General features: G+C 42.2%; 1 protein-coding gene across 3 annotated transcripts in view; it reads right to left on the bottom strand.

Annotated features, from left to right (window-relative positions):
- KSR2 (kinase suppressor of ras 2) overlaps nt 1–15,807 on the bottom strand; it is a 516,345-nt gene that overhangs the window by 84,458 nt on the left and 416,080 nt on the right. For 2 of the 3 annotated variants that reach the window (XM_017887889.1, XM_017887888.1), the window contains exon 9: nt 13,445–13,569. In XM_017887889.1, the coding sequence (XP_017743378.1) occupies nt 13,445–13,569 (125 nt within the window). The remainder of the gene's footprint in view (nt 1–13,444; nt 13,570–15,807) is intronic. The other variant, XM_017887887.1, reaches the window with a different exon arrangement.

Here is a 15,807-nt window from a genome sequence, read left to right as displayed (position 1 = left end):
AAGTTGTACATTTCACCCTCCCAAAGCTCACTCTACTGCCACTAGATCCACACTGCTTCTGGGTCAGTGAGTCTCTCCTTCTCCCCCCGCCCTTTTTTTTTTTAAGATGTGGTCTCATTCTGTGGCCTGGGCTGGAGGGTAATGGCATGATCACAGCTCACTGTAGCCTCCTGGGTTCAAGAGATCCTCTCACCTCGGCGTCCTGAGTAGCTGGGACCATAAACATGAACCACCATGCTCAGCTTTAAAACACTGTTTTTTTGTAGACACAGGGTCCCACTATGTTGCCTAGGCTGGTTTCAAACTCTTGGGCTTATGCGATCTGATCCTCCCGCCTCGGCCTCCCAAAGTGCTGGGATTACAGGTGTGGGTCAATGCACTCAAACTCCTTATCCTTAACACGAGCTAAGAACATCCACCTTGTAGGTCTGTTGTGAAGTTTAAACGAGTTATGTATGTACCTACATCCTTTGTATTGAGTACAGGTGCTTTATCATCAATAAATGGTAGCCATTATGTTAACAGTAGTATGTTTCTATAATTAAACTTTTTATTTTGAGATCATTGTGGATTCACATGTAGTTGTAAGAAGAGACAGATCTTATGTTTCCTTTGCTCAGTTTTCTCCAATGATAACATCTTATGAAACTATAGTACAATATCACAGCCCAGATACTGAACTGATACAGTCAAGATACAGAACAGATCCATCAAAACCAAGATCCCTCATGTTGCCCATTGATAGCCATACCCATTTCCTGCTCTCTCCTCACCATCCTCCCCTCATATTTAACCCCTGGCACCTCTAATCTATTCTCCACATCTGTCCAGTACAATAAACACTAGTTGTATGTGGGTTTTTTTTCTTTTTTTTTTTTTTGAGATGGAGTCTTGCTACATTACCCAGGCTGGTCTCAAACTCCCGGGCTCAAGCAATCCCATTGCCTCAACCTCAATCCCAAGTAGCTGGGATTAGAGTTGGACACCCTGGTGCCCAGCTCTATTCTCAGTTTCTATAATTTTATCATTTCACTGTTTTATAAATTGAATCATACAGTATGTAACCTTTTCAGATTGCATTTTTTCACTCAGAATAATTGTAGATTCATCCAAGTTGTTGCGTGTATTGATAGTTTCTTCCTTTCGATTGCTGAGTTCCTTCGTTTTGATTGCTGAGTAGTACTCTATGATATGGATATATCAGAGTTTGTTTAACCATTTACCCACTGAAGGACATGTAAGTTGTTTTCTATTTTTCGCTCTTGTGGATAAAGCTGCTATAAACATTTCTTTACAGGATTTATGTGAACATATGTTTTTATTTCTCTGGAATAAATGCTCAGAAGTGTAGTTTCTGGATAATATAGTAATAACATGTTTAGTTTTAAAAGGAAATGCAAAAACTGTTATCTAGAGTGGCTGCACCATTTTACACCAGCAATGTAGGAATGATTGATTTTTCTCTGCATCTTAGCCAGTGTTTGGTGTTGTCATTATTTGTTATTTTAGCCTTTCTAATTGGAGTGTAGTGATATCTCATTGTGCTTTAATTTGCATTTCCTAATAGCTAAGATATTGAACATCTTTTCATGTGCTTACTTGCCATCTGTATATCCACTTTGGTCTTAATGACTGTATCTATATAAGAAGTCTTGAGATCAGGTAGACTGATTCCTCTTTATTATTTTTCAAAAGAATAAAGCTATTGTAGATATTCTAGTTCCTTTGTCTTTTCACATAACTTGTAGAATAATCATGTCTTTATTTATAAAAAATAATCTTTCTGGGATCTTGATATAAATTGTGCTAAACCTATATACGAATTTTGAGGAGAACTGACTTCTTAACTATGTTGAATCTTCCAATCCATGAACATGGTATGGGTATCAGTTTCTTAGAGCTGTTGTGACAAAGTACTATAAACTGAGTGGGTTAAAACAACAGAAATTAATTATCTCACAATTTTGGAGGTCAAAAGTCCCAAGTCAAAATATTGGCAAGGCCGTGTCTCAGGATCCCTCTGAGACTTTAGGTAGAATCTTTGTTTGCCTCTTCCTACCTTCTGGTGGTGGCCAGCAATCCTTGTCATTACTTGGATTGCAGCTGCACCACTCTAATCTCTGCCTTTGTTGTCACATGGTGCTCTCCCTGTGTGTCTCTGTTTCTCTTCTCCTCTTCTTATAAGGCCGAAAGTCATACTGGATTAAGGAACCATCCTTCCAGTATACCCTCATCTAAACTTGATTATATCTGCAAAGTTCCTATTTCCAAAGATCACATTCACAGGTCCTGGAGGTTAGGACTTTAGCATATCCTTGTGGGGAATACAGTCAGACCCACAGTGGTATCTGTCTCCGTTTCTTTTGATCTTTGTTTCCTTTCACCAGCATTTTGTAGTTTTCAGCGTACAAGCCCTATACATGTTTTATCAGATATACACCAAAGTGTTTCCATTTTGTTCAGCAATTGTAGATGGCATGTTTCTAATTTAGGTTTCCATATGTTAATTGCTAGTATATAGAAATATAACTGATTTGGGCCAGGCACGGTGGCTCGCGCCTGTAATCCCAGCACTTTGGGAGGCTGAGATGGGCAGATCACAAGGTCAGGAGTTCAAGACCAGCCTGGCCAATATAGTCAAACCCCATCTCTATGAAAAATACAAAAATTAGCCAGGTGCAGTGGCACACACCTGTAGTCCCAGCTACTTGGGAGGCTGAGGCAGAAGAATCCCTTGAACCTGGGAGGCAGAGGGTGCAGTGAGCTGAGATCATACCACTGCACTCCAACCTGGGTGACAGAGCAAGACTCCATCTCAAAAAAAAAAAAAAAAAGAAATATAACTAATTTGTATTGATCGTGTATTCTGTGACCTTGCTGAATTCACTAATTAGTTCTAAGAACTTTTAAAAAATATATTCTTTGGGATTTTTGTATTTTCTTTGGGATTCTCTACATAGATGATGATGTCATCTGCAAATAAGGACATTTTTATTTCCCCCTTTCCAATCTGCACGTCTTGTTTCCTTTTCTTGCCTTACTGCATTGGCCAGAACTTCCAGCACTGTGTTGAATAAGAATGGTGAGAGTGGATGTCCTAGCTTGTTCCCACTTGTAGAGGAAAACATTCAGTTTTTCATCACTAGTTATAATGTTAGCTGTAGTATTATTTTAGGTGCTTTTATCAAGTTGAGGAATTTCCTCATTTTTACTTTTCTGATTTCTTTTACCATGAATGGTTGTTGAATTTTGTCAAACAATTTTTTGTATCAATTGATATAACCATGTTATTTTTTATTCTTAGCTTGTTAATATGGTGAATTATGTTAATTGATTTTTCAGATATTGAACCAGTCTGTTATCCCTGGAATGAACTCCACTTGTATATATTGCTGACCTATATTTTCTAAATATTTTGTTAAGAATTTTTGCATCTATATTAATGAAGAATATTAGTCTGAAGTTTTCCTTTTCTGTACTTTGGCTTTCGAATCAGGGTAATATTGGCATATATCACGAATTGGAAAGTATACTCTTCTATTTTTTGGAAGAGATTGTGTACAGTTGGTGTTAATTCTTCTTTAGACATTTGGTAGTATTCTCCGGTGACACCATCTGGAGATTTCTTTTTTTGGAGTAAGATAGTTTTAAAATTACAAATTCAGTTTCCTTAATGTTTACAGGGCTATGCAAATTATGCATTTCATATTGGGTGAGTTGTGGAAGTTTGTGATTTTCAAGAAATTGGCTTATTTCATTTAAGCTAAAAAATGTGTATGTGTAACATTGTTTGTATATTCTCTTTTTGTCCATTTGATGACTGCAGAGTCTGTAGAGATGTCCCCTCTCATTCCTGATAATTGTAATCAGAATTTTCTCTTTGTTGGTCATGCTACAGGTTTGTCAATTTCATTTTAAATTTCTGTTTTATTTTTCCTGCCTTCTTGTGAGTTAAACATTTTTTAGAGTTTCATCTTGACATAGCTATTTTTGAGTGTATCTCTTCGTATAGCTTTTTAAATGGCTGCTGTAGGTATTATATTATATATGCATAACTTATTGCAGTCTACTGGTGTTGACATTTTACTAGTTTGAGTGAAATGTTTCTTTATGTCCTTACCCTCCCCCTTTAATAATTGTCTTAAACATTTCCTGTACATATATATAGAACCACATCAGAAAGTGTTATAATTTTTGCTTCAACTCTCAAGCATAATTTAGAAAATTTAAGAGGAGAAGGTATATGTACTATTGTATCTACTAGTATTTGTACACTTTTTATTGTTTCCTGATTTTCCAAGATTCTTTATTACTTCTTTTCTGTTTAGAAAATACTTTTCAGTTATTCTTTCAAGGTAGATATACTTATCACAAATAGTTTTCCTTCATCTGACAATCTCTTGATTTCTCTTTCATTTTTGAAGAACATTTTCACTATGCATGGAATCCTGAATTGAAAACTTTTCTTTCAGCCTTGAAAAAACGCTGTGCCACTTTCTTCTGGCCTCCATGGGTTCTGATGAGAAATTTGTTGTCATTTGATTGGTTTCTCCCTTAGGCAAAGTATTGTTCCTCTGTTGTTGCTTTCAAGATGCTTTTGTCTGTCTTCAGTTTTCAGAAGTTTGACATGACATATCTTAGCATGGATTTCTTTGGGTTGATCTTCTTTGATGTTTTCTGAGATTCTTTAATCTGTAAGTTTATGTCTTTTGCCCAGTTTGGGAAGTTTTCAACCATTATGTGTTTAAGAACATTTTCAGCTCTGTCCTCTTTCTCCTCTTCTCTCTTTCCAGGACACCAATGACACCAGTGTTAGATTTTTTATTATAATCCCCAAGGGTCCTTGCTACTCTGCTCAGGCCATTTTCTGTCTGTTATCCAGACTGTGTAATTTCTATCACTCTATCTTCAAGTTCACAAATTCTTTCCTCTGCCCCATCCATCTTGTTATTGAGTCCATCCACTGAATTTTTTATCTGGTTATTATATTTTCTAATTGTATGTTCTAAATTTTCTAAATGCTTCTTCTTTTTATCTTCCGATTCTTTGCTGACACTTTCTGTTTCTTTTCAGGGACTTCTTATATTTTCATTAGTCTCAAGAATGTTCATAATTGCTTATTGAAGTATTTTTATAATGAATGCTTTAAAAGTGTCATCAGCTAATTCTAAAATCCCAGTCATCTCAGCATTGGCTTCTATTGATTTTTTTCTATTTTTCTATTCAGCTTGAGATCTTTCTGCTTCTTGCTATGACAAGTAATTTTCAATGGAAGCGTGAACACATGAGTATTATGTTGTGAGACTCTGGATCTTATTTAAACCTCTTGTTTTTGCTGGATTCCTGTGACATTGCTCTAGCAGAGAAAGGGGAGGTACTGCCTTGCTATTGCCAGGGATGGATGGGAGTCTAAGTTCTTCATTCAGCTTCTGTTAGCCCCTGAAGAGGGGAGGAGTTTCTCATTATTGCTGGGGAGAGGTAGAAATCCAGCTCCCCCATAGATCTTCGCTGATACCACTCTTGCTGGGAGGGGTAAGAATGCTAAAAACCAGGGAGCAGACTTGTTAATGATGGTGGTGGTAAAAGCTCTAAAAAACTCTTCACTAGGTCTCCTCGAATCCTCCCTCAGCAGGTGTGGGAAGGAGTGCTGCATTATTGCTGGGGGAGGGCGGTGTTCAGTCCCACCAGCAGGGATGACAGTCCCTATTCAGCCTTCTCTAACACCAGTCTGGCAGGAGGATTGGGATGCCAGGGTTCCGCTTGACAAGGATGGGAGTCTAGATTCTCTACTTGATCTTTGCTGTTATGGGTGGGTAGGGCAACAGATTTTTCTGTGGTGTTTGGCTGTGGCGTTTGGTTGGTTATTGGGTAAAAGTTTTCTTGCTAAGCTGTCCCTTTCCTGGGCCTTCGACTAGATGGGGCAGGCTTTTGTTGGGGCTTTTATTGTTTTTAACCCATTGACACATCCAGGTTGCCAGCTTCTTCAGTTCTAAGTCTGGGATACATGAAGCTAAAAGAAGTCCCAGACAGCTAGGCACAGTGGCTCACGCCTGTAATCCCAGCACTTTAGGAGGCCGAGGCAGGTGGATCACAAGGTCAGGAGTTCAAGACCAGCCTGGCCAACATAGTGAAACCCTGTCTCTACTAAAAATACAAAAAAAGTTAGCCAGGTGTGATGGCAGGTGCCTGTAGTCCCAGCTACTTGAGAGGCTGAGGCAGGACAATTGCTCAAACCTGGGAGGCAGAGGTTGCAGTATGCCGAGATCGCGCCACTGCACTCCAGCCTGGGTGACAGAGGAAGACTTCGTCTTAAAAAAAAAAAAAAAAAAAAAAAAAAAAAAAAAGAGGTCTCAGGGAACTTGCCACTGTGTCATTGCTTGGGTCCCTAGCTGGTCTGCCTCCTTCTTGCCCTCTTTCAGAGTGGTCTTATGTTTATTTTATATACAATGTCCTTTGTTTATAGCTGTACAGTTGACCCTTGAACAACACAGGTTTGCATTGCACTGGTCCACTTATAAGCGAATTTTCTTCCACCTCTGCCACTTTCGAGGCAGCAAGACCAACCCTTCCCCTTCCTCCTTTTCCTCAGCCTACTCAACATGAAGACAACAAGGATGAAGACCTTTATGGTGATCTGTTTCCACTTAATGAATAGTAAATATATATTTTCTTCCTTGTAATTTTCTTAGTAACATTTTCTTTTCTTTAGCTTACTTTATTGTAAGAATGTAACATATAAGACATAGAACATACAAAATACATGTTAATAAACTCTGTGTCATTGGTAAGGCTTCTGATCAACAGTGGGCTATTAGTAGTTATGTTTTTGGGGCATCAACAGTTATATGTGGATTTTCAACTGTGGGGGTGTGGTTGGCAACCCTCACCCCCACATTGTTCAAGGGTCCACTGTACTTAGTGGGAGGAATATGGAAAAGTACAATTACTCCATCTTCCTGGAAGCAGAGTAACTAATATTGTTAGTTCATTTAATCTTGGCAGCAAACCTGCAAGTTAGGTGTTATCTCTGGAGGGAGATTCTAGACTCACTCCAGAGTCTCCAAGAAAGGGAGACTCAACTATGATTGTGTAGACAGAGAAACGGATACTGGCCCTATATGGACAATTAACATTCCCAAGCTATAGAATTTTCCTTGGAATAACAGATCTCCCCAATTTGATCTCTGACCCCGTGCGGGACAAATAAATGTGAGTCCCAATAGAAGGCAGGGGATATCTGACCACTCGGACATAATCTTACTATTCTAGGCAAGGCTGTGCTCTAGTTCATTCTAAACACCTGCCAGGCAAGACCACCTTGAAAGTAACTCTGATCCAACATTAGTAGAAAGGCATCAGGAAGCCTTCTCACTCTATCTTATCTAACGGTTATTGCATTTCCATAACAATGGACATATTGGTATAAGGAATAATATGTCAGTGACATGTGGAGCAAACATTTATCATTTATGACTATGATACAGAGAGAAGCTCCCACTCAGCCCAGGGGGCAGGTGAGGTTTTTCAAGGAAGTTGGGGCCAATTATATTATACAAGGAAAAGAAAGATATCTACCCACCCTCCCAAGCCTTGCTCTTTGAACCTGCTGGCAAATTTCAAGAAGTTTCCACAGATGCTCTGCAAAAAGATGGTCATTGTCTAACTTAAAAAAAAAAAAAAAAAAAAAACCATATAGGTTTTTGCTTCTGCATGGACATTTGTCAGCTTATCTGTCTCATCCTCTAGACTAGGCGCTCCCTGAGAACAGGGAATAAGTTGTATGCATCAGCACTTAGCAATGTGCCAGTCACACAGTCACATGGTGGCCACTACTCAATAAATGTGTGCTGGATGAAGGAAAAAAGAAAGGAAGAAATGAAAAAAGGAAGGGTTGTATGAATGAAGAGGAGAGACAGATAGAGGAGGAAGATCTGTTTCCTCCCACTAGACTGTTACTTATTCATCTTGGAATCTGTAAAACTAAGCAAGAAACAAAAACACAGGAGGTAACTAACCAATGCTATATGAATGAATGAAAGAATTAAGCAATTGAAATGAAGAAAGGATAGAGGGAGAGAGGGAGAGAAAATTGTCCTTATGGTGGAAGGATGTATCTCTACCTCTTTGAGGACAGACTCATTAATACATATGGTACTCACTTCTCCTGGCAGAATTGTTACAACAGGAGGGAAAATCTCTTCCACAGGTCAAACTCAGATCTGTGTCTGAATAGGACCAGCAGCTGGCGGTTGTGTTCCATCAGAAGGAAATTTATTAAACTCTACCAGATCATGCAGGGAAAAGCTAATGGCATAATTCCTCTTTTTGAACACAGATGAGAGCTGGAAACATCCATCAGAGACCGTCCAGTCCAACCACTTCATTCTGTAGGAGGGGATGCTGAGACTCTAAGGTGGGAGGAATGGCCTCCTGGAGTCACACAGAGCATTAATGGCCCAGGTCCCAAGTCCTGGCCCAGAAGCAGAAACACAAGGTTGTGAAGTAATAAGAAATTCACATCTGACTCTGGAACTCAAATAGAAGCATGTTCATCACCCAGGTTTCCACTTCACTCAGCTGAGCACTGATTTGGACATGGCGGTGATGGTCACTATTCTCCCATGGAAACTTTCTAAGGAAACTGTTCTCACCCTCCAACCCAACAGCCTTTGTTCAATGGACTGTCCTAAACAGACACACTTGTCTTGTGACCTCCATAGCCCACTCCCAACACAGGACCATAGGCCAGAGCATAATGGCAGCTGACCAGTGACCTATAATATGGGATGGAATGATGAGATATGCCATTAGGAAGAAGAGCAGAGAGCGTTAGGAGCAAAGGCTGAGATAAGATGAGGTTCAAAGAGAACAGGGGAGCCACAACAGGCCAGAAAACAAAGAAGCCAAAGGTCATAAGGAGTAGGAACTATATGGAGGCAGAAGCAATGATAGAGGAAAGAAAGACAAAAGTAGAAGATGAGGAAACCAGCCAACAGTAACAACACCTCAGAGCAGACCCACAAAGAGTAGCTGAGTCAGGGACACGATGGAAGACCAGAACAATGGCCCATGGGCTTGCTTTGGGTCCAAGGAGCTGGATTGAGCTCAAGACTGTCCTCCACGCCTAGTTTCATGAGGTCCAAATCCTAAATGATGATTTCCCTTTCTCTGAATTGCCCCATGTCCATCCTTTACAAAAGACAACTCATTTTGCAGAGCCAGCCTAGGCGGGTCTGTGTACCTTGCAACTAACCAACAAAAGCAAGCCAGCATGCAGCCACTTCAAACAGCTTGAATACAGCAGGCAGAGATGCAGCCTCTGCCACTACTGCAGATGTAGTTTTAATGCCTTGATGTTGAAGTACAAGGGTTGTAGATTGGTCCCATAAGGAACTGGCAGATGCTACTGCTGCTGCTTCTCCTCCTTCCCCCTCCTCCATTCTCCTCGTCCACCCCACTCTGTCTTCCTCTTCTTCCTCCTTCTTTCTCCTTCTCTTCCTCCTTCCTTTCCTCCTCCTTCCCTCTTCCTGTTCCTCCTGCCTCTTCCTTCTCCTCTTTCTCTGTCTTCGTCATCATCAAGCTACTTCCGTGCCCTGAGTACTCAGCATTGGACTAAAATCCTTTATACATATCATACATAGAATCCTGTCTGCAACCCCAACAATACCTCCTATTGTGTCTATTTTACATAAAGGAAAACTAAGGCAGACAGATCTTGAGATAACTGGCCCACAATCACACAGCAAGTCAAAGAGCTGAGTTGCAAGCCCAGACTTCCTGACTCCAAAATCTACACTCTAAACCACTGTGCTAGGTGAAAAAGCAGGGCCTTTGTGAACCTGGACTGACTGAAAGAGACAGGAGACAAGACAAAGAGCAGTAAAAAAAAATATTCAGACCAAATTGGCTCAGAAACTTATTGCACTAACCACGTCATTGCCTGACAAGAAGAATCTGTGTGAAGCCAGTGAGAAGGGAAAGAGGGGAAAAAATAACCCAGCCCTGTGATAGATCCTGTCCACCTTCATGTCAAAGCTGCTTTCTTAATAGAGGTTAATTTATTTCCCTTATCAAATTCTCCTGCTGGCAGACAAGCAGAACAATGTCACAGTCACTGATCTATCTGACCTATGTTTCAGTCTCATCTGACACCAAGAGGCTCATGGTGCCTGTAAAGCCAGAGAGAAAGGTCTCAAGGTGGTTCTGAGCTCCTCATCCCTCAAAATGTCACAAAGGAAAGAATGGGTTCTAAGGGATGCACAGTTACTATAGTTCCCAGAAGCCTCGTTATTTGAACTTACTCAGCCCTCCCAGCAGTGGGGATCCCCTCTCCTAGAGACCTGTATCTTTTGCGAATAACAAAGGAAAAGTGGACCCGGCCTGACGTTTTGATCAAAGGCCCCTAAATTTAAGCTGATAATAATAGCTAGAATCTCCTGGATTAATATCTATGGGCCTGTAAGTACACTGAGTGCATTTAAATGTTGATTATTGAATTCCATCCTCATAACAACTGTCTGAGGTTGGTGTTCTTATTGCCTGCCATGGGCAGTTTAAAATATGACTACAAATCTGTGGACTCTTCCCACTAAGAGTTGAGGTCTGTGTTTCTTCCCTTTGAATCTGAGCAGGCTTGTGACTGCTTCCATCAGTAAAGTGCAGCAGAAGAGACACTGTCAAAGTTCCACCTGTTTGCTAATTCAGTTGCTCTTTGAGCCATGAGCTGCCATGTAAGAAGCCCAACTACCCTGAGACAGCCATATTGTGAGGACACCCAAGCATTACAGCAAGTCCATATACAGGTGCTCTAGTTGACAACTCTGCTGAACCCATGCTTCGACTCAACCCAGCCCAGGCACCAGACATGGAGTGAAAGAGCCTCTAAATCAGGGATCAGAAAACCTTTTCTGTAAAGATTCTGACAGTCAATAATTTAGGCTTTGCAGGCCATGCAGTCTCTGTCATGACTACTCAACTCTGACATTATAGCACAAAAGCAGCCACAGAAATATGGGTATGACTGTGTTTCAGTAAAATTTTATTTACAAAAGTAGGTGGTGGGCTGGATTTGGCCTGTGGGCCATAGTTTGTCAATCCCTGTTTTAGATGACTCCAGCCCTTATCTGTGTGAATCTTCCCAGTTGATTCCCATCATGGAGCAGAGACAAACCATTCCCTCTGCTCTCTGTCCTAATTCCTGACCTACAGATTCTGTGAGGATGATTGTCATATGCCACTACGTTTGGGTGGCTTGTTGTGCTGCAGAAGATAACTGGAACACCCCCATTTTACATACAGGAAAACTGAGGCTCAGAGAGATTAAGTTACTTGTTCAGTCTCACAGCTAATAAGCAGAGGAAGCCCTGGCTGGCTGCCAGGTTTGCCTGATTCCAGAAGCCAACTTCACTCAACTGCTGAAATGATGCCACAAGGAGCCAGATGGTAAATGGCTTCGAGATAAGAATGGCGGGTGAGATAGCTCAAGAGAAAGGGGACACATGAGCTTTGTGGGGAGACATGGAAGGAGAGGTCAGAGATAGAGGAGGGACCAAATGATGCATGGCCTTTCAGGCTGCAGTAGAGTCTGATTTGTTTTCTAGATGCAATCGAAAGCTATTGGATGGTTTTCAAGCAGGGCATGGCATAATTCAAATTGCATTCATTAAGTATCACTCTGGCTGATGTGTGGGAAATGGACTGGGAAGGGGGCAGTCCTCTCTCTGCGCGTTGCCAATGAATAGTGACTCAGCTATCACGATGTTCCTCTAGGACGTGAACACAGGTCAGTGCCCTCCTGATCCTTGGGCTAATGCGCTTTTTCCACTGATATAGTTTGGATATTTGTCTCCTCCAAATCTCATGTTGAAATTTGAACCCAACGTTGGAGGTAGGGCCTAGTGGGAGGTGCTTGGGTCACAGGGGTGGATCCCTCATGAAGAGTTTGGTCTCTTTTTTTTTTTTTTTTTTTTTGCAGTAATGAGTGAGTTCTCACCCTATTAATTCCTGCTAGAGCTGGTGGTTTAAAAGAGCCTGGCACCTCTCTCCCCTTGCCTTCCCTCTCCTCCCTCCCCTCTTCTCCTCTTGCCTCCCCTCTTCTCTTTCTCTCTCTCTCTCTCTCCTCCCCTCTCCCTCTCCCTCCCTCTCTCTCTCACACACGCCTTTCCTTCCTTCCTTTTGCCTTGTGATGCCTGCTTCCCTTCACTGTCCAACGTGAGTAGAAGCAGCCTGTGGCTTCCCCAGAAGCAGATGCTGGTGTCAGGCTTCTTGTACAGCCTGCAGAACTGTGAGCCAGATAAACATTTTTCTTTATAAATTACCCAGCCTCAGATATTCCTTTATAGCAATGCAAATGGACTAAGACATCTACCTTCGACATAATGCATGAAAGCTTTGAGATGCTTGGAAATCACCTGCTGGTGTGTGCAACCTTTGCTTCCTACTGGGAGGCTGGGCATACCCCTGGGATAGATTTGGTACAGTCCCATCAGCAGATCAAATAAAGGATATGGAAATCATGCCAGAATCTAGGCCACAACTGAAAGAAAGATGCACAGAGGGGCCTAGTGCTGACCTCTGTCTGAGGGTAGAAGCCAACCAAATTGCCTGTTGCTCAGAGCTCAGGGCCCCAAAGAAAACCCATCCATCCAGCCTCTACCAGAAGCTCAGAAATAGACCACTATTCCTTGAGGTCTGATCCAACAGATGTGTCAGAAAGACCAGAACCATCTGCAAAGTTGGTCCTGGAAGATGGTGTTATAGTGTGGCTAGGTCGCCACCCAAATCTCATCTTGAATTGTAGCTCCCACAATCCCCACATGTCATGGGAGGGACCCAGTGGGAGGTAATTGAATCATGGGGGCTGGTCTTTCCTGTGCCATTCTTGTGATAGGGAATAAGCCTCGCAAGATCTGATGGCTTTATAAAGGGGAGTTTCCCTGCATAAGCCCTCTCTTGTCTGCCATCATATAAGATGTGCCTTTCACCTTCTGCCATGATTGTGAGGCCTCCCTAGTCACATAGAACTGTGAGACCATTAAATCTCTTTTTCTTCATAAATTACCCAGTCTCAGGTATGTCTTTATCAGCAGCATGAAACAGACTAATACAGATGGCAAAACCTGTCACAGAGCAAAGCAAGTGAGGTCTGGACCACTAAGGAAACTCCTTTTAAGTCTCTCTTCCCATCCATTGTGCCTTCCTGGATACCCTCATCCATTCTCATTCCGACATGGCCTCTCTCTAAATTAGATTTCTGGCACACAAACCTCTCCACTGATTGCTGGATGTCCCTCAAGCTTTACTCAACACAAACATCACAGAATTAGGGAAGCTGAGACGGGTTGGGAGGGAGGGCCATACTCCCAGATCAACCCTTCCTCCCTCCTACCCCTCACCCAGCAGTACCAGCCCCACATGCCCAGACCCAGTGGAAGCCCAGCCTTACCTTGTTGATTTTGTTGGTTTTGGGGAGTGTCTGACTGATGTGCAGGTCTGAATACCGAGGTGGCTTCCGTAGAGGGTTGTTGATGTCACATGGAACGGACTCTGTTCGGACTAACCTTGCTGGATCCGTAGGGGTAAAAACATTGATTTGGGAATTTAAGTATCACTTTGTCTTTGGTTATGCCAGGAGAGCATAGCTCAGATCCCACCTCTTAGGCCCAGCCTCCAGCCTGGAGGACAATTCACTAAAAGTGATCATCGTTCTGTGGTGGGATCAGGGTATTCTCTGTGGTTTGCAACATATTTCTATTGTCCATATATGACTTTTGACAATTAAGATGATAATAATAAAACTAAAGCTATCAGGTTTTTAAAAATACCATAATTGTTTCATATTGGCAGACTCAAAACTCATTTTAAATACACGAGGTTCCTGATTTCTCAGGGCCTGTGATGAGTGGAAAAGCTCATCACGGTGCCCTGTCCCTAACTTTCTAACCTCTGTGTTAGGATCATCATTCATTACTTTTGGGATTTCTCAGGCCTAAGCAGCCTGCCGCACATTGAAACACTTTGTCCTAAACAACCCTGGATCTCTGAAAGAAAGACAGCTGTTCCAGGAAGCTAGGCACATAGTAGATGCTAAATAAATGCTTCCTGATCCAAATCACATCACCCAAGCCCCTCTGCCTTCTGTTATTTCTATTACTCACAGGGGAACACAGCAAGGGACAAAAATGAGAAGCTCAAAATCAAATCTGATGCCTGGTATTGTTATTTGTTAGCTGTTTTTTGTTTTTTGTTTTTATTGCAGTGGTGATGGGAGGGTGTTGGTTGAGAAGTTTAAGCTCCGGATTGACCCAGGGATTTCATTTCTCTGCTTAGCCTGAGCTGCCATCACCATGGAAACTGACTATATTTTCAACTTCCAACCAACAGAGAGAAAAAGCAAGAAGCTGGTGGATTTCTGCAAAGTTCAGTTTGCTCTGCATGTACAGACACCTGCCACCTTTGAACAAAAGGAGGCATGGCCTTGAGGGTGGGTGGGAGAGAGCCCTTCTTCAAATGTCAGCCTCTGAGAGCCATCACCTTCCAACAGGCTGGTTCTGTCCATATGGGAATCAACCACTAGCAGAACCTTTTACAGAGGAGAATTTGGTGGGAGGCAATTTTTCCAATGAGGCTGACCCAAGGCAGGGTCTCAAGAGAGGTGACAATTCAGACTTTAAAATAGCCTCATTGAGTGTATACAGTTATTCAAGGAAGAAATGGCTCTCAATTAAGGATGTGGGGTGGGAAGGGCAAGAGAAGAGAGCTGAAGACTTTGCCTTCACTTGCAATTTTCTGTGTTTTGGAGATAAACAATGCAAAGATCATTGAAAATCAGCTGCCCGTTGGCTTTGGGACACATTACAGTGCTTTCAGCAGCAATTTGCCTCCTTCTTTAAGTTTCCCTTGGGTTCATGCTGAATTAGGGCAGATTCCCCGGAATATGTACTGATCAAGGCCAGGGGAGATGGGAGTGGGAAAGTGGGAGGACAGGGAAGGAGGACTCAGTGTCCAATTAGCAAGCTGCTGTACTCTAAAGTTGCTCCCTGGTGATTTGAAGGCTCTATCCATCCCATAGATGAGGGGTTTGCAGGGAGGTGGCCAGCATGAGTCTAAAATATTTTAATAAACTGCTTACATTTAAAAATAAGCATATGGGCCAGGCGCAGTGGCTCACACCTGTAATCCCAGCACTTTGGGAGGCCGAGGCGGGTGGATCACTGGAGCTCAGGAGACTGAGATCATTCTGGCCAACATGGTGAAACCCCGCCTCTACTAAAAATACAAAAATTAGCCGGGCAAGGTGGCATGTGCCTGTAGTCCCAGCTACTCAGGAGGCTGAGGCAGGAGAATCACTTGAACTCGCGAGGTGGAGGTTGCAGTGAGCCGAGATTGCACCACTGCACTCCATCCTGGGTGACAGAGTGAGACTCCGTCTCAAAAAACACTGAGCAAATAAAAAATAAGCATATGGCACACAAAATTCTCTATCTGGGCCTTTGTTGGAAATGTCAGAAATGCTGGCAATGTAGGTCCACATGGCTGGAGTGGCTGGCTACCCTCTCTAGATGGCACTTGGGTTTTCCAGTGTCCCACAGCCCCATCTGGCCAACTTCTCTCATTTAGGACATCTACTTGGCCCTCGTAGGCATCGTAGTTTATGTCTCACTCCTGCTCTAGAGAGTGCTTCTCAACTTTAAGGTGCATGGGAATTCCCTGCAGATCCTGTTTAAAATGCAGATTCTCATTCAGTAGGTCTGGGGTGGAGCCATAAATCATACCTTTCTTTTCTCTTTTTTTTTTTTTTTTTTTTTT

The sequence above is a fragment of the Rhinopithecus bieti genome, unplaced genomic scaffold (assembly GCF_001698545.2).
Source record: "Rhinopithecus bieti isolate Rb0 unplaced genomic scaffold, ASM169854v2 scaffold_17010, whole genome shotgun sequence".
Taxonomy (NCBI): domain Eukaryota; kingdom Metazoa; phylum Chordata; class Mammalia; order Primates; family Cercopithecidae; genus Rhinopithecus; species Rhinopithecus bieti.
The sequence above is the reverse complement of the archived record's forward strand: the minus strand, read 5'-3'. Positions and strand labels throughout refer to the sequence as shown.